Source organism: Salmo trutta, chromosome 2 (assembly GCF_901001165.1).
Source record: "Salmo trutta chromosome 2, fSalTru1.1, whole genome shotgun sequence".
Lineage (NCBI taxonomy): Eukaryota > Metazoa > Chordata > Actinopteri > Salmoniformes > Salmonidae > Salmo > Salmo trutta.
Window position 1 is genome coordinate 45,925,896 of NC_042958.1, and position 24,223 is coordinate 45,950,118.

The 24,223-nt window shown below is 48.0% G+C and overlaps 1 protein-coding gene across 1 annotated transcript; it reads left to right on the forward strand.

The window, feature by feature from the left end:
• Window positions 1-11,215: 11,215 nt before the first annotated feature.
• Window positions 11,216-23,551, forward strand: oit3 (oncoprotein induced transcript 3; the record flags this gene model as incomplete). The annotated part of the gene is made up of 11 exons (XM_029702828.1): window positions 11,216-11,443; window positions 11,656-11,809; window positions 12,728-12,838; window positions 13,561-13,683; window positions 14,119-14,241; window positions 14,456-14,616; window positions 19,644-19,811; window positions 20,166-20,330; window positions 21,039-21,130; window positions 23,057-23,156; window positions 23,258-23,551. Coding segments are annotated over 11 exons (1,602 nt in total), but the record flags the coding sequence as incomplete, so codon positions are not given.
• Between the last annotated feature and the right edge of the window lie 672 nt (window positions 23,552-24,223).

Sequence of the window (24,223 nt, forward strand, 5' to 3'; positions counted from 1 at the left end):
GGTTGTATTACATGGTGTCTGTTCTTCACTGGTTGACCTTTCTTGCGGCAACAGGTCATAAATCTTGTTGCTGTGATGGCACACTGTGGTATTTTACCCAGTAGATTTGGGAGTTTATCAAAATTGGGTTTGTTTTTAATTCTTTGTGGATCTGTGTAATCTGAGGGAAAAATGTGTCTCTAATATGGTCATACATTTGGCAGGAGGTTAGGAAGTGCAGCTCCGTTTCCACCTCATTTTGTGGGCAGTGTGCACATAGCCTGTCTTCTCTTGAGAGCCAGGTCTGCCTACAGTGGACTTTCTCAATAGCAAGGCTATGCTCTCTGAGTCTGTGCATAGTCAAAGCTTTCCTTAAGTTTGGGTCAGTCACAGTAGTCAGGTATTCTGCCACTGTGTACTCTCTGTTTAGGGCCAAATAGCATTCTAGTTTGCTCTGTTTTTTTTTGGTAATTCCTTCCAATGTGTCAAGTAATTATCTTTTTGTTTTCTCATGATTTGGTTGGGTCTAATTGTGTTGCTGTCCTGGGGCTCTGTGGGGTCTGTTTGTGTTTGTGAACAGAGCCCCAGGACCAGCTTGCTTAGGGGACTCTTCTCCAGGTTCATTTCTCTGTAGGTGATGGCTTTGTTATGGAAGGTTGTAGAATTTAACGGCTATTTTCTGGACTTTGATAATTAGTGGGTATCGGCCTAATTCTGCTCTGCATGCATTATTTGGAGTTTTACACTGAGGATATTTTTGCAGAGTTCTGCATGCAGAGTCTCAATTTGGTGTTTGTCCCATTTTGTGAATTCTTGGTTGGTGAGCGGACCCCAGACCTCACAATTACAAAGGGCAATGGGTTCTATAACTGATTCAAGTATCTTTAGCCAGATCCTAATTGGTATGTCGAATTTTATATTCCTTTTGATGGCACAGAAGGCCCTTCTTGCCTCGTCTCTAAGATCGTTCACAGCTTTGTGGAAGTTACCTGTGGCGCTGATGTTTAGACCGAGGTATGTGTCGTTTTTTGTGTGATCTAGGGCAACGGTGTCTAGATGGAATTTGTATTTGTGGTCCTGGCGACTGGACCTTTCTTGGAACACCATTATTTTGGTCTTACTGAGATTTACTGTCAGGGACCAGGTCTGGCAGAATCTGTGCAGAAGATCTAGGTGCTGCTGTAGGCCCTCCTTGGTTGGTGACAGAAGCACCAGATCATCAGCAAACAGTAGACACTTAACTTCAGATTCTAGTAAGGTGAGGCCGGGTGCTGCAGACTGTTCTAGTGCCCTCGCCAATTTGATTATATATATGTTGAAGAGGGTGGGGCTTAAGCTGCATCCCTGTCTCACCCCAAGGCCCTGTGGGAGAAATTTGTGGGTGTTTTTGCCAATTTTAACCGCACACTTGTTGTTTGTGTACATGGATTTTATAATGTTGTTTGTTTTTCCCCCAACACCACTGTTACGAATCCCTTTGGCTCAGCGGTCTAGGGGGGGATGGATACGAGACCCGTAACATAAATCATGCAAATTATATTCGTGACAAGTAACAGTGAGAACCAAAAAACCACAGACAACTGAAATCTACCGTCAAACTCAAAAGGTTTATTTTAAACACACGGTAAAGGGGTGTGAGAAAAGGGGCTGAGCTGGACCCAAGCAAAGAAACAATAATCAAAAACACCCCTAAGCTAGACTAGCCTATTTCCACAACAGCTAGCTAACTAACCAAAAATACAGAGGGTGGTCCGCCCAGTTCTAACTAGGGTACTTAGACACAGTATTCCTACGGGTAATGTATGCCCATGGGCGACTTGTCTTGGTACCCCCTTTTCCCACCAAACAGTCAAACAACAAAACAATACTCACAGGATTACCGGACAAATGTGACATGCAGTTGCAAAAACAAAAGAGATCAATACAGAGATAGAGAGAGGGACACACACAGAGAGAGCGATTGCGAGAATGAACACAAAGATTGATCACAGAGTGAGAATGAGCTAGCGAGATAATGAGCTGGGGAGAAAACAACTGACTGGGTTTTTAAACCAAGGGAAAGGGGCTGTGATAGGTTGAGGGAAGAGGAACAGGTGTCTTCTGATTGGGGACTGATTGATGACTGATTGGGGAGTGATGATTGTCACCTGTGAGGAGGAGAAGGAGAGAAAAGAAACACAGGATACACACTTGTATCCGTAACACTCCCACCCTTAAAAGAGCAACCCCAGGGGGGATTGCGAACAAAGTATTTACAAATGAATACTACAAGATCAACAATCAGTCAATCTTAGGAAAAATATACAAAAATTATTATTTTACACACGAGACAAAGCATCTGCGAATACATTATCAGAACCCTTCTTGTGGCAGATCTCCAAATTATAATTCTGCACAATAAGAGCCCAACGCATAAGGCGCTGGTTCTGGTTGTACATCCGGTGGAGAAACACTAAGGGGTTATGGTCAGTATATACAATCACAGGTAGGGCACTAGAACCTATATACACTTCAAAGTATTGCAGAGCTAATAACAACGCTAGAGCTTCTTGCTCGATGGTGGCATAGTTTATCTGGCATTTGTTAAATTTTCTGGAGAAATAACACACCGGATGATCCAGTCCACTCTTCTCCTGCTGAAGTAGAACAGCACCAGCACCTCTGGCACTAGCATCTACCTCAAGTTTAAATGGTTTTTCAAAATCCGAAGCAGCAAGTACAAGGGTATTACATAAGAGTGCTTTAGCAGTTTCAAAAGCTACCTTACAATCCGGGGACCACACAAACGATCTAGCCGGACTGAGCAAATCGGTCAATGGAGCAACTACCGCAGAGAAGTTTTTACAGAAGCTACGGTAGTAGCCAACCATCCCTAAAAAGCGGCGTAGCTCTCGTCTGGTGGTAGGTGCAGGGAATGCAGTGATAGCCAAGACCTTGGCATCAACAGGGCACACCTGTCCATGGCCTACCTCTTTGCCGAGATAGGTAACAGTGGCCTTCCCAAACTCGCACTTTGCCAAGTTCAGGGTTAGAGAAGCAGCTGCCAAACGTTCACATACAACCCTTACAGAATTAACATGATCTGTCCACGCAGATGAATAAATCACTAGATCATCTAGGTAGGCACTACAATTAGGAACGCCAGCTAATACGGTGTTAACCAGTCTTTGAAAAGTGGCTGGTGCATTCCGCATCCCAAAAGCCATGACAGAGTATTGGAGGAAGTTGTCTGGTGTCACAAAAGCAGAAATTTCAGAAGCACGTGAGGTCAACGGAACCCGCCAGTAACCTTTTAAGAGGTCCAACTTAGTTACATAAGTAGCAGCACCAACAGTGTCGACACAGTCGTCCAGTCTGGGTAACGGGAACGAATCTGGCAGTGATTTTTCAATTACATTGAGCTGATTTCTGACATGCTGTTCCTTCTTTTTCTGTAGTGTATTTCTGTATTGTTTTAGTGATTCACCACTGTGAAGGCGTAGACTCAGGTTTTCTGGGTGTCTATGTTTTTGGTTGGACAGGTTTCTCAATTTCTTTCTTAGGTTTTTGATTTGATAGGGAAGCTGAGAGGTCAAATATACTGTTAAGATTTTCTACTGCCAAGTTTACACCTTCGCTATTACAGTGGAACATTTTGTCCAGGAAGTTGTCTAAAAGGGATTTAATTTGTTGTTGCCTATTAGTTTTTTGGTTGGTTTCCACACTACTTTCCTTCCATCTATAGCATTTCTTAATATTATTCAGTTCATTTGGCTTTGATGCCTCATGATTGAGTATTGCTCTGTTCAAGTAGACTGTGATTTTGCTGTGATCTGATAGGGGTGTCAGTGGGCTGACTGTGAACGCTCTGAGAGACTCTGGGTTGAGGTCAGTGATAAAGTAGTCTATAGTACCACTGCCAAGAGATGAGCTATAGGTGTACCTACCATAGGAGTCCCCTCAAAGCCTAACATTGACTATGTACATACCCAGCGTGCGACAGAGCTGCAGGAGTTGTGACCCGTTTCTGTTGGTTATGTTGTCATAGTTGTGCCTAGGGGGCATATGGAGGAGGGAATGCTGTCACCTCCAGGTAGGTGTTTGTCCACCTGTGTGTGTGCTGAGGGTGTCAGGTTCTTGTCCGGTTCTGGCATTTAGGTCGCCACAGACTAGTACATATCCCTGGGCCTGGAAATTATTGATTTCCCCCTCCAGGATGGAGAAGCTGTCTTCATGAAAATATGAGGATTCTAGTTGGGGGTTTAGGTAGGACACAGGAGGACATTTTTCTCTGTTAAGATCATTTCCTTTTGAATTTCTAGTCAAATGTAAAATGTTTGTGTTTTGATTAATTTAATAGAGTGAGTTAGGTCTACTCTATACCAAGATAGCATACCCCCTGAGTCCCTTCCCTGTTTCACACCTGATAGTTTGGTGGATGGGACCAGCTCTCTGTAACCTAGAGGGCAACCAGTGGGTCCACCTCCTCTATACCACCCACCTGGTAGTGTGGTGGATGGGACAAGCTCTCTGTAACCTAGAGGGCAACCAGTGCAACCTGTCTCCTCTATACCAGGTTTCTTATAGGATGACAGTTTCTGTATTTCCAGGTTCCTGCTCTTTCGGCCAAAGGCAGATGACCTCAGGCCTTGGATATTCCAGGATGAGATAGTGAAGGCTTTGTGTTCCGTAAAGTGTCCAATGTTGTTGGTCGTGTGGTTTGGCCTCAGGCCAGTAAGTGTGAACAGAGCCTGCTGAGCATCTGGTACCTGCCATTGGCTTGGGCTACTGTAAGAGTGGGGGTTGGGCCTGTTTGCCCACTCACGACCTGGGCTTATGTGTGACTTCCATGCTGAGGCCCTCTTTGCAGGAGTGGGGGGCATGGGGTGGGCAGGAGGGGCATAGGTCTAATCTGAGGGGGGCCTAAATGGGGTGTGGGCATGGTTGACTTGGGGGGGTGTTGATTGGTTTGGGTGGGGGTGTGGATGTGGATGGCGGTGTTGCGGTCTGGATGTAGGTCCTCTATGTGTATGTCTGTGTCTGTTGATCTGTTGCTCCTGTTTGAAGTGTTGGGGCTACGTTTGAGAGCGATGTCCTTTAGAGTCCGGGCGAAGGTGGGCACTGCTGCCTTGTAGAGGTGGACCTGGTCATAGAAGATGTTCAAGTCCAGGGTGGAGTGGTGGGCCAGGAAAACATTTGGTTTTGAGGCACAGTTACGGGAAATAATTGCTTTTACCCGCTGTATGGTGGCAGGGTGGACGTCTTTTCGTGGTACCAGGGTGGAGATCACCACTTGTGCATTGGGGAAAGTAGAATAAGCTTTTTCAATCACTCCCTTGAGTGCTGTGGTCACCCTTTCCTGCTGTGCTCTCAGGTCGTTTGTGCCTGTGTGTATTATGTGGCTGGGTGAACCTAGTTGGTCCTCAGACAGCAGGTCTAGTGCATGCTGGGTGTTTTGACACCAGAGTTTAGACACTATGTGTTTGGGAACATGTTTTTCTTCTTGTATATATTCCCGTTTGAGTCCATAAGGAGTACAATCTGTGTCTTGTGTATGTCCTCGGTGGGTGGGTGGGTGGGTGTGTGTGTGTGTGTGTGGGGGGGGGTTTGTCAGGAGGGCTATCAGGTTGGCTGATGGGGGGGGGGGGGGGGGGCTCAGAGTGTGTGGGATCCTCTGCTTGGGATTCTTAATTTGTCTGTCCCGCTGTGATTTTGACGCTACGGTCTGGGGTGGACTGCTCTGCTGTGGTGTTGAGACTTTTGTTGGGAGCTGAGGTGGGCTGTTCTGCTGGCTTCTCTGCGGGGGGGGTCACCTCTCTAGTGGGTTGTTCTCTGTCACACGCCATCCCCCTCAACCTCTCCTCCAGCAGTCTGATCCTCTCCCTCCATCCCCCTCACCCTCTCCTCCAGCAGTCCGATCCTCTCCTCCATCCCCCCTCACCCTCTCCTCCAGCAGTCCGATCCTCTCCTCCATCCCCCTCACCCTCTCCTCCAGCAGTCTGATCCTCTCCTCCATCCCCCTCACCCTCTCCTCCAGCAGTCTGATCCTCTCCTCCATCCCCCCTCACCCCTCTCCTCCAGCAGTCTGATCCTCTCCTCCATCCCCCCTCACCCCTCTCCTCCAGCAGTCTGATCCTCTCCTCCATCCCTCCTCACCCCTCTCCTCCAGCAGTCTGATCCTCTCCCTCCATCCCCCTCACCCTCTCCTCCAGCAGTCTGATCCTCTCCTCCATCCCCCTCACCCTCTCCTCCAGCAGTCTGATCCTCTCCCTCCCTCCATCCCCCCTCACCCTCTCCTCCAGCAGTCTGATCCTCTCCCTCCATCCCCCTCAACCTCTCCTCCAGCAGTCTGATCCTCTCCTCCATCCCTCCTCACCCCTCTCCTCCAGCAGTCTGATCCTCTCCTCCATCCCCCTCACCCTCTCCTCCAGCAGTCTGATCCTCTCCCTCCATCCCCCTCACCCTCTCCTCCAGCAGTCTGATCCTCTCCTCCATCCCTCCTCACCCCTCTCCTCCAGCAGTCTGATCCTCTCCTCCATCCCCCCTCACCCTCTCCTCCAGCAGTCTGATCCTCTCCTCCATCCCCCCTCACCCTCTCCTCCAGCAGTCTGATCCTCTCCTCCATCCCCCTCACCCTCTCCTCCAGCAGTCTGATCCTCTCCTCCATCCCTCCTCACCCCTCTCCTCCAGCAGTCTGATCCTCTCCTCCATCCCCCCTCACCCTCTCCTCCAGCAGTCTGATCCTCTCCTCCATCCCCCTCACCTCTCCTCCAGCAGTCTGATCCTCTCCTCTAGTGCTCTGTTCTTCTCTTGCTCTTTCTCCTGTTGATGTTGTCTCACTACAGTCCGGAGTGCAGATATGTCTCTTTCCACCTCCAGCTCTCTGGGTCTGGTTAAGGGGATGTTGTTGTGCTGGACTGTTGTCTGGGTCTGTGCTGACCCAGGATCTGACCCACGGAGTGTGCTGACCCACGGAGTGTGTTCACCTGCTGTTCCAGCTCCACCTGTCTTACCTCCAGCTGGGTGAATGTATCCTTCATTTCAATGAGGAGGTAGTACTCTGTGCTGGGAGGTTGACTTTCTGCTTGGGGGTTGCTCGTCTGTGGGGTTATATAATGAAGAGATCTGGGGGTTTCTCGTCTGTGGGGTTATATAATGAAGAGGTCTGGTCTGACCCACTCGGAGTGGGGGTATCTTTCTCACGGAGAGCTTCTCCTGCTGGGCTAATTCTTTGATTAGGTGAAAGTTCAGCTGAAACTGTTTGGGGTTGCCCTGTACCAATACTGTTCCAGACTTATAGAGATTTATATTAGCTGACTCAGAGTCCTCGTTGTCTAGTATCTGAGTTTCCTGAGTCCCCCCCCCCCCCCCCCTTGTCCTATCAAGCTTGGTTGTCCAACTCAGCATTCAGTCCTCATCAAGTAAAATATGTCATTGTAATGTATTTTTCTTCCTGGCTTTTGAAAATAAAATATAGTTTCAGACTAAACATTACTCACTCAGTTCCAGGTTGGATGGTGTTTTCTGTTTGTTTGCCAGAGCATTTGCTGTATAGCTTGGGCCTTCCAGGTAATTCTGTCCAAAATCAGGTTGTAGGTTTTGAGTTTTGTTCTAGAGCGAAGGTTATGTGGTTGAGGGTAGAATCCTGTACATGTCCCTGACAAAAAAAAAAAATCTAAGTTTATCTAACTCCAAATCTTGAAAAATGCTGGTGCTCATCTGCTCATGGTCTCTCTCTCTCTCTCTCTCTCTCTCTCTCTCTCTCTCTCTCTCTCTCTCTCTCTCTCTCTCTCTCTCTCTCTCATATAACCATCACACCTCCACCATAGAGCAAGGTGGTCCAGTTCAGTAAAGACGGACGAGAAAGAGTGATGGACGTGTGTCTGTATACAGCAGGGCTGGAGTCAAATTGAATTGAGGGCAGTTAACTTAAATAAGTGTGGAGTGGGGGGCTGTGTGTGTACTTTCATGTTGGTATCCTTGACTTGGTCCTCTACTTCCAGCCAGCTGTGGCCTCCAGTTCTTCCTGTTTGTCTGTTTTGACATCAATCATTCCTGTGTGAAGGAGTTAACTGTTCTTCTATCTCCTAGCCCTTAGCTCCTAGATCCTATCTCCTCATAGCTTCCATCCCTGTCTCTCACTAGCTCATAGTTCCTAGCTCCTATCCCCTTGTTCATAGTTTCTAGTTCCTAGCTCCTATCTCCTTTATATCCTATATCCTATCCCCTACCTCCTATTCCCTAGCTCATAGTTCCTAGCTCCTATCCCCTAGTTCCTAGCTCCTAACTCCTATACATCCTCGCTCCTACAGTGGTTCTTCCTTTAAAAGTTGCGACGTACTGCAGCAGAGCTTGTAGGGCACTGCAGAATTCTATGACACGTTATTTAAGTGTCAACCATTGTTGCCTGAGCTCAACACTTTTAAAGTAAGAACCACTGTAGTCCCTAACTCTTATACAGTCGTGGCCAAAAGTTTTGAGAATGACACAAATATACATTTTCACAAAGTCTGCTGCCTCAGTGTCTTTAGATATTTTTGTTAGATGTTACTATGGAATACTAAAGTATAATTACAAGCATTTCATAAGTGTCAAAGGCTTTGATTGACAATTACATGAAGTTGATGCAAAGAGTCAATATTTGCAGTGTTGAGCCTTCTTTTCAAGACCTCTGCAATCCGCCCTGGCATGCTGTCAATTAACTTCTGGGCCACATCCTGACTGATGGCAGCCCATTCTTCCATAATCAATGCTTGGAGTTTGTCAGAATTTGTGGGTTTTTGTTTGTCCACCCGCCTCTTGAGGATTGACCACAGGTTCTCAATGGGATTAAGGTCTGGGGAGTTTCCTGGCCATGGACCCAAAATATCAATGTTTTGTTCCTGAGCCACTTAGTTATCACTTTTGCCTTATGGCAAGGTGCTCCATCATGCTGGAAAAGGCATTGTTTGTCACCAAACTGTTCCTGGATGGTTGGGAGAAGTTGCTTTCGGAGGATGTGTTGGTACCATTCTTTATTCATGGCTGTGTTCTTAGGCAAAATTGTGAGTGAACCCACTCCCTTGGCTGAGAAGCAACCCCACACATGAATGGTCTCAGGATGCTTTACTGTTGGCATGACTCAGGACTGATGGTAGCGCTCACCTTGTCTTCTCCGGACAAGCTTTTTTCCGGATGCCCCAAATAATCGGAAAGGGGATTAATCAGAGAAAAGGACTTTACCCTAGTCCTCAGCAGTCCAATTCCTGTAACTTTTGCAGAATATCAGTCTGTCCCTGATGTTTTTCCTGTAGAGAAGTGGCTTCTTTGCTGCCCTTCTTGACACCAGGTCATCCTCCAAAAGTCTTCGCCTCACTGTGCGTGCAGATGCACTCACACCTGCCTGCTGCCATTCCTGAGCAAGCTCTGTACTGGTGGTGCCCCGATCCCGCAGCTGAATCAACTTTAGGAGACGGCCCTGGCGCTTGCTGGACTTTCTTGGGCACCCTGAAGCCTTCTTCACAACAATTGAACCGTTCTCCTTGATGTTCTTGATGATCCAATAAATTATTGATTTAGGTGCAATCTTACAGGCACCAATATCCTTGCCTGTGAAGCCCTTTTTGTGCAAAGCAATGATGATGGCACGTGTTTCCTTGCAGGTAACCATGGTTGACAGAGGAAGAACAATGATTCCAAGCACCACCCACCTTTTGAAGCTTCCAGTCTGTTATCCGAACTCAATCAGCATGACAGAGTGATCTCCAGCCTTGTCCTCGTCAACACTCACACCTGTGTTAACGAGAGAATCACTGACATGATGTCAGCTGGTCCTTTTGTGGCAGGGCTGAAATGCAGTGGAAGTGTTTTTTGGGGATTCAGTTCATTTGCATGGCAAAGAGGGACTTTGCAATTAATTACAATTCATCTGATCACTCTTCATAACATTCTGGAGTATATTCAAATTGCCATCATACAAACTGAGGCAGCAGACTTTGTGAAAATGAATATTTGTGTCATTCTCAAAACTTTTGGCCACGACTGTACATCCTAACTCCTAGCTCTTATACATCCCAGCTGGCTCCTGGTCGTGTTGTTTCTCTCTGTCTCTCTATGCTGCCAATAGAGGTGGTTTACAGCCGAAGGGAATTACTCTACAGTCGTTTGTTCCCCTGTGGACAGCCATTGATTAACTTGTTCTCTCTCTCTCTCTCTCTCTCTCTCTCTCTCTCTCTCTCTCTCATTCATATATATATATATATATATATATATATATATATATATATATATAAATATATATATAAAGGGCTCTGGTCAAGAGTAGTCACCTTATATATATATAAGGGCTCTGGTCAAGAGTAGTCACCATATATATATATATATATATATATATATATATATATATATATATATATATATATGGTGACTACTCTTGACCAGAGCCCTTTGGCCTGTCCCCATAGAGATAAGCTGCCATGTGGGACACATGTTGTTTCTCCTGATTCTGCACAACATGCCGAAGTGAAAAGGTCCAACATTGACCGATCGTGTTGTTAACAGACAGACCCTTCTCCCTCTCTCTCTCTCCCCTCCCCAGCTCTGGACCCGTGCTCAACCTACATCTCTCTGAATGAACCCTGGTGTAATACAGAGTACCATCTGAAACACTCCTCTGTCTAAACCACTCTCCTCTTCTCTCCCCTTCTCCCCTCTTCTTCTCGCCTCTCTTCCCCCCTCCTCTCTACGCCCTCTCCTCTTCTCTCCTCTCCAACCCTCTTCTCCTCTCTCCTACCCCCCTCTCCTCTATCCCCCCTCTCCTCTTCTCTCCTCTCTCCCCCTCCTGTTCTCTCCTCTATCCCCCCTCTCCTCTTCTCTCCTCTATTCCCCCTCTCCTCCGCTCTCCTCTTCTCTCCTCTCCTCTTCTCTCTCCCCCCTCCTCTTCTCTCCTCTCTCCCTCCCTCCCTCTCCTCTATCCCCCCTCTCCTCTTCTCTCCTCTCTCCCCCTCCTCTTCTCTCCTCTCTCCCCCTCCTCTTCTCTCCTCTCTCCCCCCTCCTCTTCTCTCCTCTCTCCCCCCTCTCCTCTTTTCGCCCCCTCTCCTCTTCTCTCCCCTCTCTCCCCATCTCCTCTTCTCTCCTATCTCCCCCCTCTCCTCTTCTCTCCTCTTTTTGCCCCCTCTCCTGTTCTCTCCCCATCTCTCCTCTCCTCTCTCCCCATCTCCTCTCCTCTCTCCCCTCTCCTCTCTCCCCTCTCCTCTTCTCTCCTCTCCCCCCTTTCTCCTCAGCTCTGGACCCGTGTTCTGCCTACATCTCTCTGAATGAGCCTTGGCGTAATACAGAGTACCATGTAAACCACTCATCTGGCAGTGTGCCCCTGTGTGACAGCCGTGTGTCAGGGGAGTGGTACCGCTTCACAGGGATGGCTGGAGACGCCATGCCTACTTTCTGCATCGAAGAGAACCACTGTGGAACCCACGCCCCCATCTGGCTCAATGGGAGCCACCCACAGGTTAGTAGACTAGAGGTTAGAGAGGCGGACCAGCAGCCAGAAGGTTGCTGGTTCAAACCCTGTGTGCCGGACGATACAGAAAAAGGGGAAACTAAACTGCCAGCCTACCTGCCGTTGTGGCACTTTATGTTCTCTTGATCTAGTGGCTCCACGTGCAAGGAACTTCCAACCAAATGAACAGTAACGTATTCCCCTCTCCCCCTCTCCCCTAGCCCCAGGATGGTATCATGACCCTTCCTGTGTGTGCCAGCTTCAATAATAACTGTTGCCAGTGGAATGCCAGTGTTGATGTGAAGGCCTGTACAGGAGGATACTACGTCTACCGTCTGCCCAGACCTTCTGTCTGCTTCCATGTCTACTGCGGACGTACGTCTGTCTGTCTGTCTGTCTGTCTGTCTGTCTGTCTGTCTGTCTGTCTGTCTGTCTGTCTGTCTGTCTGTCTGTCTGTCTGTCTGTCTGTCTGTCTGTCTCTGTTTGTCAGTGTGATTAATTATGAATGTGGTATGAAATGTATGGTTTATGAATGTGGTATAAAATGTATGGTTTATGAATGTGGTATGAAATGTATGGTTTATGAATGTGGTATGAAATGTATGGTTTATGAATGTGGTATAAAATGTATGGTTTATGAATGTGGTATGAAATGTATGGTTTATGAATGTGGTATAAAATGTATGGTTTATGAATGTGGTATGAAATGTATGGTTTATGAATGTGGTATAAAATGTATGGTTTATAAATGTGGTATGAAATGTATGGTTTATGAATGTGGTATGAAATGTATGGTTTATGAATGTGGTATGAAATGTATGGTTTATGAATGTGGTATGAAATGTATGGTTTATAAATGTGGTATGAAATGTATGGTTTATGAATGTGATATGAAATGTATGGTTTATGAATGTGGTATGAAATGTATGGTTTATAAATGTGGTATGAAATGTATGGTTTATAAATGTGGTATGAAATGTATGGTTTATGAATGTGGTATGAAATGTATGGTTTATGAATGTGGTATGAAATGTATGGTTTATGAATGTGGTATGAAATGTATGGTTTATGAATGTGGTATGAAATGTATGGTTTATGAATGTGGTATGAAATGTATGGTTTATGAATGTGGTATGAAATGTATGGTTTATGAATGTGGTATGAAATGTATGGTTTATGAATGTGGTATAAAGTTCCCATGAAGGAAATGGAAGTAGCCAACCATGTTTACTTGTTTCTCTGTGTAGATGTGGTAGACCTTACCTACCTTTACATGTTCTGTATGTCCTGCAGATTTCTATGACATATGTGATGAGGTGGAGTGCAGTGGACCTCAGTGTCCAGAGTCGGACTGTCGCTGTGCTACTGGAACGACCCTGGGACCAGATAGACAGACATGTCTCGGTGAGAGGGGGAAGAGAGAGAGAGGGGTAGGTGGTTGGGGGGGGGGGAGAGGGGTAGGTGGGGGGGTGGGTGGGGGGGAGAGAGGGGTAGGTGGGTGGGGGGGAGAGGGGTGGTGGGTGGGGGGGAGAGAGCGGGGTAGATGGGTGGGGGGAGGGGGGGGGAGAGAGAGGTGTGGTGGGGAGAGAGGTGTGGTGGGGAGAGAGAGAGGGGGGTGGGGGGAGAGAGAGGGGTAGATGGGTGGGGGGAGGGGGGAAGAGAGGTGTGGTGGGGGGAGAGAGAGAGGGGTGGTGGGGGGAGAGAGAGAGGGGTAGATGGGTGGGGGGGAGAGAGAGAGGGGTAGATGGGTGGGGGGAGAGAGATTGACTGAATGTGCTGAGTCATTAATTCACGAGGAGAGGAGGAGACGTGTGCCAGCCAGCCAGAGATGGGTGTGTGGGTGGAGGGAGGGAGGGTGGGAGCCTTCACTACATCCTAGTCTAATGGTGGGTGACAAGCGTGCTATGAAAACCCTGAAAGCTTGAGAACTGTTATTATCATTCGATCCACCTATCAACCAAATCACTCTCTCTACTACACTGAGAAATGATCTCTCTCTCTCTCCTCTCTCTCCTCTTCTCAATTGATCTTTCCACCTCCCCTATCAAATCTCCTCCTTTATTTTCTGTGACCTCTCCTCACTGCTGTGTCTGTCTGTGTGTGTCTGCTCACTGACTCCTCTCCAGATGTGAATGAGTGTGAGCAGGGGAACGGGGGTTGTAAGGAGGTATGTGTGAACACCAAGGGGTCCAGACAGTGTGAGTGTGGACCAGGCAGGGTACTGGAGGAGGATGGACGCAATTGCAAAGGTAGAGTCAGACCACCGTGGGGGTGTAAAGTTACAGTAGCATAATGTACTACAGTACCCATAATGCTCTGTGTGTAATATCTGGAACACAGTAACTGGGTGTCAGACTTGGGTTCAAATAGCATTCGTTATCTTTCACTATATTGAGATTGCCTGACACAATGGAACCAATGGAATAGTTCCAAAAGTGCAAACTCCGTCCAAAGTGTTATCCCCCCTTCCCATCCTTTATACCTCCTTCTCCCCTCCTCTTCCCCCACTTCCTCTCCCTCTTCTTCCCCCTCCTTTCTCCTCTTTCTCCCCTCCCCTTATTCTTCCCTCTCCTCCTCCTCTCCTCTGCCTCCTCCTCCTCTCCTCTCCTCTCCTCTCCTCTCCTCTCCTCTCCTCTCCTCTCCTCTCCTCTCCTCTCCTCTCCTCTCCTCTCCTCTTTCTGTAGAGATAGCAGGGTGCTATAACAACAACGGAGGCTGTAGCCATGGCTGCTCTGTACTACAGGACTCCTATCACTGTCACTGTCCCCGAGGACTGGAGCTGGGGGACGACAAACGCACATGCCAGGGTGAGACCAGAGAGTGTGTGTGTGTGATGTGGCAGGGTGTGTGTGTGTGTGTTTGGTCGTATCCACCAGTCCCTGTGCAGTTAACTGTACCATGAAACTATTCACCTAGGACCTAGTAAGGGACCTGGAACCCATCCTGTCCAACCCATGTTTAACCCCTTCCACTGTGTGTGTGTGTGTGTGTGTGTGTGTGTGTGTGTGTGTGTGTGTCTAGTCCCGGTGCAGTGTAGCAGCAGCTCCATTAGGGTGTCGGTTCTAAGGGACCTGGTGGGGGGCCTGGAACTCTCCCTGTCCAACTCATCATGTCGCGGCGTCTCCAATGGAACACACATCAATCTCAGCTTCAGCCTCAAGACCTGTGGAACAGTAGTGGAGGTAGGACTAGACCCTACACCGTAGCCCCTGGACCCTACACCGTAGCCCCTAGCCCATACACCCTAGCCCATATTTATTTATTTCACCTTTATTTAACCAGGTAGGCAAGTTGAGAACAAGTTCTCATTTACAACTGAGACCTGGCCAAGATAAAGCAAAGCAGTGAGACAGAAACAACAACACAGAGTTACATGGAATAATCAAGCGTACAGTCAATAACACAATACAAAAAAAATTAAGTCTATATACAGTGTGTGCAAATCGCATGAGGAGGTATGGCAATAAATAGGCCATAGTAGCAAAGTAATTACAATTTAGCAGATTAACACTGGAGTGATAGATGATCAGATGATGGTGTGTAAGTAGTGATACTGGTGTGCAAAAGAGCAGCAAAGTAAATAAGACCAATATGGGGATGAGGTAGGTAGATTGGGTGGGCTATTTACAGATGGACTATGTACAGCTGCAGCGATCGGTTAGCTGCTCAGATAGCTGATGTTTAACGTTAGTGAGGGAAATGTAAGTCTCCAGCTTCAGCGATTTTGCAATTAGTTCCAGTCACTGGCAGCAAAGAACTGGAAGGAAAGGCGGCCAAAGGAGGTGTTGGCTTTGGGGATGACCAGTGAGATATACCTGCTGGAGCGCGTGCTACGGGTGGGTGTTGTTATCGTGACCAGTGAGCTGAGATAAGGCGGAGCTTTACCTAGCATAGACTTATAGATGACCTGGAGCCAGTGGGTCTGGCGACGAATATGTAGCGAGGGCCAGCCAACGAGAGCATACAGGTCGCAGTGATGGGTGATATAAGGCGCTTTGGTAACAAAACGGATGGCACTGTGATAGACTACATCCAATTTGCTGAGTAGAGTATTGGAAGCTATTTTATAGATGTAACGGCTGTCGTCGGAAGAAGACCAAGGTGCAGCGGAGTTAGTGTTCATCATTGAAATATTTAATAATAGAAAGAACACTATACAAAACAAAACAAGAAAACCGACAGCCAAACAGTCCTGTCAGGTGCAAACACTAAACAGAAACAATTACCCACAAAACCCAAAGGAAAAACATGCTCCTTATGTGTGACTCCCAATCAGCAACAACGAGCTTCAGCTGTGCCTGATTGGGAGCCACACACGGCCCAAAACAAAGAAATACAAAAACATAAAGAAAGGAAATAGAACGCCCACCCAATGTAACACCCAATGTAACACCCTGGCCTAACCAAAATAAAGAACAAAAAACCCCTCTCTATGGCCAGGGCGTTACAGTAGATGACATTGCCGAAGTCGAGGATTGGTAGGATAGTCAGTTTTACTAGGGTAGTTTGGCGACATGAGTGAAGGAGGCTTTGTTGCGAAATAGAAAGTCGATTCTAGATTTGATTTTGGATTGGAGATGTTTGATATGAGTCTGGAAGGAGAGTTTACAGTCTAGCCAGACACCTAGGTATTTGTAGTTATCCACGTATTCTAGGTCAGAACCGTCCAGAGTAGTGATGCTAGTCGGGCGGGCGGGTGCGGGCAGTGAACGGTTGAATAGCATGCATTTGGTTTTGCTAGCGTTTAAGAGCAGTTGGAGGTCACAGAAGGAGTGTTGTATGCCATTGAAGCTTGTTTGGAGGTTAGTTAACACAGTGTCCAAAGAAGGGCCAGATGTATACAGAATGGTGTTGTCTGCGTAGAGGTGGATCAGGGAATCACCCGCAGCAAAAGCGACATCGTTGATATATACAAAGAAAAGAGTTGGCCCGAGAATTGAGCCCCCCCCCCATAGAGACTGCCAGAGGTCCGGACAACAGGCCCTCCGATTTTACACACTGAACTCTGAGAAGTAGTTGGTGAACCAGGCGAGGCAGTCATTTGAGAAACCAAGGCTACTGAGTCTGCCGCTAAGAATACGGTGATTGACAGAGTCAAAAGCCTTGGCCAGGTCGATGAATACGGCTGCACAGTACTGTCTTTTATCGATGGCGGTTATGATATCGTTTAGTACCTTGAGCGTGGCTGAGGTGCACCCGTGACCAGCTCGGAAACCAGAGTGCACAGCGGAGAAGGTACGGTGGGATTCAAAATGGTCGGTGATCTGTTTGTTAACTTGGCTTTCAAAGACTTTAGAAAGGCAGGGCAGGATGGATATAGGTCTGTAACAGTTTGGGTCTAGAGTGTCACCCCATTTGAAGAGGGGGATGACCGTGGCAGTTTTCCAATCTTTAGGAATCTCGGACGAAACGAAAGAGAGATTGAACAGACTGGTAATAGGGGTTGCAACAATGGCGGCGGATAATTTTAGAAAGAGAGGGTCCAGATTGTCTAGCCCAGCTGATTTGTACGGGTCCAGGTTTTGCAGCTCTTTCAGAACATAGACCCTAGCCTTGACCCTAGTCCCTACACCCTATCACCCTTTCCTAGACCCTGGTCCCTAGCCCCTAATCCTTACACCCTAGTCCCTAAACCCTAGCCTAGACCCTAGCTCCTACACACTAGCCTCTACACACTAAACTAGACCCTAGCCCCTAGCCTTTACGCCCTAGCCCCTACACAATAGCCTAGCCCCTATCCCTTACACCCTAGCCCCTAAACCCTAGCCTAGATACTAGCACTACACCGTAGCCTAGACCCTACCCCCTAGGCATTACACCCTAGCCCCTACAGCCTAATCTACACCATTGCCTAGACCCTACACCTTAGCCCCTACAGCCTAGTCTACACCCTAGCCTAGACCCTAGCCCCTACACCCTAGCCCTTATACCCTATCCTACAGCCTAGTCTACACCCTAGCCCTTACACCTTAGCCTCAATACCCTAGCCCCTACACCCTATCCTATACCCTAGCCCCTACAGCCTAGTCTACACCCTAACCCCTATCTTAGAACCTAGCCCTTTCACCTTAGCCTCAATACCCTAGCCCTTAGACCCTAACCGCTACACCCTAGCTCAGACCCTAGCCCTTACACCCTAGCTTAGACCCTAGCCCATACACCCTAGCCTAGCCCCTAGTCCTTACACCCTAGCCCCTAGCCTTTACACCCTAGCTTAGACCCTAACCGCTACACCCTAGCCCTTACACCCTAGCTCAGACCCTAGCCCTTACACCCTAGCTTAGACCCTAGCCCATACACCCTAGCCTAGACCCTAGCCTAGCCCCTAGTCCTTACACCCTAGCCCCTAGCCTTTACACCCAACTTAGACCCTAGACCTTACACCCTAGCTTACACCCTAGTCCTTACAACCTTGCCTAGACCCTAGTCTTTACACCCTTGCCTAGACCCTAGTCCTTACACCCTAGTCCTTACACCCTAGCCCCTAGCCTATACACCCTAGCCCATACACCTTAGCCTAGACCCTAGCCCTTACACCCTAGCCTTGACCCTAGTCCCTACACCCTATCCCTTACACCCTAGCCCCTACACCCTAGCCTAGCCCTATCCCTTACACCTTAGCCCCTACAGCCTAGTCTAGACCCTAGCCCTTACACCACTAGCTTACACCCTAGTCTTTACACCCTTGCCTAGACCCTAGCCCTTACACCCTAGCCTTGACCCTAGTCCCTACACCCTAGCCCCTACACCCTAACCTAGACCCTACACCCTAGCCCCATCCCTAGGCCCTTACACCCTAGCCCTTACACACTAGACCAGACCCTAGCCCTTACACACTAGACCAGACCCTAGCCCTTACACACTAGACCAGACCCTAGCCCTTACACCCTTGCCTAGACCCTAGCCCTTACACCCTAGCCTTGACCCTAGTCCCTACACCCTAGCCCCTACACCCTAGCCTAGTCCCTAGCCCTTATACCCTAGCCCCTTCACCCTAGCTTAGACACTAGCCCTAGCCCCTACACCCTAGCCCCATGCCTAGGCCCTAGCCCCTAGCCCCTAGACCTTACATCCTACACCCTAGCCCTTACATCCTACACCCTAGCCCTTACACACTAGACCAGACCCTAGCCCTTACACACTAGACCAGACCCTAGCCCTTACACACTAGACCAGACCCTAGCCCTTACACACTAGACCAGTCCCTAGCCCTTACACACTAGACCAGACCCTAGCCCTTACACACTAGACCAGACCCTAGCCCTTACACACTAGACCAGACCCTAGCCCTTACACACTAGACCAGACCCTAGCCCTTACACACTAGACCAGACCCTAGCCCTTACACACTAGACCAGACCCTAGCCCTTACACACTAGACCAGACCCTAGCCCTTACACAGGTTCAGCTTCAGCCTCAGGGCCTGCGGCACTCTAGTGGAGAACCTACCTTCTTTGTGTCACCTTCGACTCTGGATGAATTAGTCTTGACTGATTCCACAGGCCAGTACCCGGAGGTTGGCAGTTGAATTTCAGGGCTGACAGGGGACTTGAACCAATGGACCACAGACAGAGTTACTTTTATTGTTTTCATGACATCATGTAGTGTATTTGGGAAACAACACTACTGAAGTGAAATACAAGCAGTAAGAGGGGTAAATCCGGAATTGATTTACGGCCTTAAAATGTTGATTCCATCCCATTGATTCCATCACATGTATTTTATAAAGCCCTTTTTACATCAACAGTTGTCACAAAGTGCTTTACAGAAACCCAGCCTAAAACACCAGAGAGCAAGCAATGCAGATGTAGAAGCACGGTGGCTAGGAAAAACTCCCTAGAAAGGCAGGGAACCTAGGAAGAAACTTGGAGAGGAGCCAGGCTCTGAGGGATGGCCAGTCCTCTTCTGGCTGTGCCGGTGGAAATTAAGAGTACAGGCATTTAGGCCAGATCGTTCTTCAAAATGTTCAAATGTTCATAGATGACCAGCACTTGGCCATTTAAGGCCAGATCATTCTTCAAGACTTTCAAATGTTCATAGATGACCAGCACTTGGCCATCTAAGGCCAGATCATTCTTCAATACTTTCAAATGTTCATAGATGAATAGCAGGGTCAAATTAGTAATCACATTGGTTATACATGTATAGGGTGCAATAGTTCACCTCCTCAGGAGTAAATGATTGGTTGATTGATTGATTCCCATCCCAGGTGACAGATGACAAGATAGTGGGTACCAATTTAGTGACAGGTCTTCCTAAGTCCAGCCCAGGACCATGGTCCGGTAGTAACTGGGATATGATTGTCAGAACCTCCAAACTGCTGTTACCTGTCACCTGTGAATTCCCACGACACTACGAGGTCTCCGACGGTTACCAGGTAAGAGGGTGATTGAATGCTTCTTTTTAGCACTTCCTCTTTTACTCATTTATTTAAAAATAAAAGTCCAACATTCAAAATAAAAGTCCAACATACAAAATGCTATGGAATAAAACAATTGGTTTTCCTTCAGCCCAAAATGTAAATAATGTTTGGAAACCCACCTTTTAGCTTGCTATTTTAATCAGCGATTTTATTATCATTATCCCTTTTTGATTATACGTTTTATTTATTTTAATTGTTTGATTTGATCTATTTCGTTCTGTTTTTTTTATAAAGGTTGCTTGAGCGACTTTAAATTGCATTTTTAAAATAAGTTGGCGTAATTTAATTTCTCTCTCTCTCTCATCCCAGGCCAGTCTCCGTAGCTCCGCCCTAGAGCTAGCAGGCCACTCCCAGGGCCTGTTCCCCTTCTCTCTGGAGCTGTTTAAGAGTGCTGAATTCTCTGAGCCCTACCGAGCTCCACCCCAACTACGCCTACACGACTCACTGTTCTTCGGGGTGGAACCCAGGGAGAAGGTACTGTACTGAATCCCAAATGGCACCATATTCCCTATATAGTGCCCTACTGTTAACCAAAGCATACACTCTTAGAAAAATAGGTTCTATCTAGAACCTAAAAGGGTTCATCGGATGTCCCCATTTTTGATTCCAGATAGAACCCTTTTGGGTTCCATGTTGGAGCCTTTAGGACCCCTTTTGGAAATTGTTTTTTTTTCTTCTAAGAGTGTATATAGTGCACTATACAGGGAATAGGGTACCATAGTGCCCTGGTTTAAAGTAGTGCACTATGTAGGGAATAGGGTGCCATTTGGGACACAACCAGTGTGACCACATCTCTGTTGTCTCCATATCACGGATCAATAAAGATCTTCTGTTTTTGTTAGTCTAGTTAACTTGTGGATCATACTTTATTGACTGATACTTTTATTTGACAATTTAAGATTTCCATTCGGGTGAGGCTTTTGATAAGCTATTTTATGTGTCACATTTGTGCGTTGTACTTTACTTTAAGTTTACTCACTTTACAAATTTGTATGTTGTACTTAGATTTAAAGTTTACTCACTTTACAAATTTGAATGTTGTACTTTACTTTAAGTTTACTCACTTTACAAATTTGTATGTTGTACTTTACTTTAAGTTTACTCACTTTACAAATTTGTATGTTGTACTTTACTTTAAGTTTACTCACTTTACACATTTGACTTGTACTTGACTTGCTATAGGTGGAGGGTTTGTCAGCTCTGGTGGAGAGCTGCTTTGCTACCCCCAGCGCCAAGGCAGACCAGGCTCTCAAATACTACCTCATCAAAGATGGGTGGGTACTAGACCTCCATTTACATTATAAACTCTATCAGTATGACGGGAGGATGAGAGTGGGGACAGTGGTGTTTACTCCAAAGACGACAGACAGACAGACAGACACCCTGCTCTATCAGGACTATCTATAAAATGTTTCCAACAAAACAGAGACAAGGTCTGCATCCCAAATGGCACCCTATTCCCTATATAGGGCACTACTTTAGACTAGGGCCCATAGGGAATAGGGTGCCATTTGGGCTGTTAAGAGAAGATCATGATTGGCTGACAAAGTGAGGTCACTCACTAGCATCCCAAATGGCTTCCTATTCCTTCTATAGTGCACTACTATTGACCAGGGCCCATAGGGAATAGGGTGCCATTTGGGAGCCTAAAGCCTAAAGGCAGCTATAGCTAACAGTGATGGAATAGCTTGTTAAAACAGTGTATGGATCAGTGGGTATTGTGTTAAGATGGAGTAGCTTGTTAAAACAGTGTATGGATCAGTGGGTATTGTGTTAAGATGGAGTAGCTTGTTAAAACAGTGTATGGATCAGTGGGCATTGTGTTAAGATGGAGTAGCTTGTTAAAACAGTGTATGGATCAGTGGGCATTGTGTTAAGATGGAGTAGCTTGTTAAAACAGTGTATGGATCAGTGGGTATTGTGTTAAGATGGAGTAGCTTGTTAAAACAGTGTATGGATCAGTGGGCATTGTGTTAAGATGGAGTAGCTTGTTAAAACAGTGTATGGATCAGTGGGTATTGTGTTAAGATGGAGTAGCTTGTTAAAACAGTGTATTGATCAGTGGGTATTGTGTTAAGATGGAGTAGCTTGTTAAAACAGTGTATGGATCAGTGGGTATTGTGTTAAGATGGAGTAGCTTGTTAAAACAGTGTATGGATCAGTGGGTATTGTGTTAAGATGGAGTAGCTTGTTAAAACAGTGTATGGATCAGTGGGTATTGTGTTAAGATGGAGTAGCTTGTTAAAACAGTGTATGGATCAGTGGGTATTGTGTTAAGATGGAGTAGCTTGTTAAAACAGTGTATGGATCAGTGGGTATTGTGTTAAGATGGAGTAGCTTGTTAAAACAGTGTATGGATCAGTGGGTATTGTGTTAAGATGGAGTAGCTTGTTAAAACAGTGTATGGATCAGTGGGTATTGTGTTAAGATGGAGTAGCTTGTTAAAACAGTGTATGGGTTGTCAGCATAACTATCATCTCCTCCTATAATATCCTGCCCTCATTGTGCCCCTCTCCTCCTCTCTCCCTCCTCCCCTTCTCCTATTCTCTCCCCACTTCCCCTCCTCTCTTCTTCCTCCCCTCCTCCTCCTCCTCTTCTCCCCCCTCCTATCCTTCCCCTCTTCTCTCACCTCCTCCCCTTCTCCTCTCCCTCCTCCCCTTCCCCTCCTCTCTCCCTCCTCACCACCTCCTCTTCTCTCCTCACCCCCCTCCTATCCCTCCTCCCCTCCCCTTCCCCTCCTCTCTCCCTCCTCCCCTTCTCCTCTCCCTCTTCTCCTCTCCCTTCTCCTCTCCCTCCTCCCCTTCTCCTCTCCTCTCTCCCTCCTCCCCTTCTCCTCTCCTCTCTCCCTCCTCCCCTTCTCCTCTCCCTCCTCCCCTCCCCTTCCCCTCCTCTCTCCCTCCTCCCCTTCTCCTCTCCCTCTTCTCCTCTCCCTTCTCCTCTCCTCTCTCCCTCCTCCCCTTCTCCTCTCCCTCCTCCCCTTCCCCTTCTCCTTTCCCTCCTCCCATCCTCCCCTTCTCCTCTCCCTCCTCCTCTCCCCCTCCTCTCCCCACTTCCCCTCCTCTCTCCCTTCTCCCCTTCCCCTGCTCTCTCCCTTCTCCTCTCCCTCCCCCTTCTCCTATTCTCTCCCCACTTCCCCTCCTCTCTCCATCCTCCCCTCTCTCCCCTATTTCCTCCTCTCTCCTCCTATAATGTGTGTTTAGGTGTATCTCAGATGAAATGGTGCGTCAGTACTCTGCTAAGGACCAGCTATCCAAACACTTCCAGGTTCCTGTCTTCAAGTTTGTAGGCAAGGACAACAAGGTCAGTAAGAACAGACACCCTGGGAGCCAGCTGGCCAGTTCAGTATGTGTGTGTGTCTGATGTGTGTGCGTATCTATGTTCGCATCTACGTGTGTCAACAGGAGGTGTTCCTGCACTGTCGTGTGTTGGTGTGTGGGGCAGGAGACTCCCGCTGTTCTCAGGGCTGTAGAGGGCGTCTGCGTCGGGAACTGTGGAGGACTGAGGAGGAACAGGAGGACAGGGACTGGGACCAGCATCACGTGCTGAGTGGAGGACCCATACGCATCATGTCAGACTGAGACATTAGACCACCATGGCACCCCCATACCACCTTCAGGCCATCTCACTGCTGCACCACTGCAAACATAGATATAGATACAATAGATATAGAGATGGATACAATAGATATAGAGATAGATACAATAGATATTGTTGGAGCATGACCAGCATTGTCTCCTGAGTGGAGGACCCATACACATTCTGCCAGACTGAGACATCAGACCACCACCACCACCACCAGGCCACCAACACCACCACCAGACCACCACCACCAGACCACCACCACCACCAGAACACCACCACCAGGCCACCACCAGACCACCACCAGAACACCACCTTACCACCACCTTACCACCAGACCACCACCACCACCAGGCCACCACCACCACCACCACCAGGCCACCACCACCAACACCACCACCAGGCCACCACCACCAGACCACCACCACCACCACCAGACCACCACCCCCACCACCACCACCACCCCCAGACCACCACCACCAGGCCACCACCACCACCAGGCCACCACCACCACCAGGCCACCACCACCACCAGACCACCACCACCAGGCCACCGCTATCACCACCACCAGGCCACCACCACCACCACCAGACCACCACCACCACCACCACCAGACCACCACCACCACCAGGCCACCACCACCAGGCCACCACCACCACCAGACCACCACCACCACCAGACCACCACCACCACCACCACCACCACCAGGCCACCGCCACCACCACCACCACCACCAGACCACCACCACCAGGCCACCACCACCACCAGACCATAGCGTGAAGGACTGC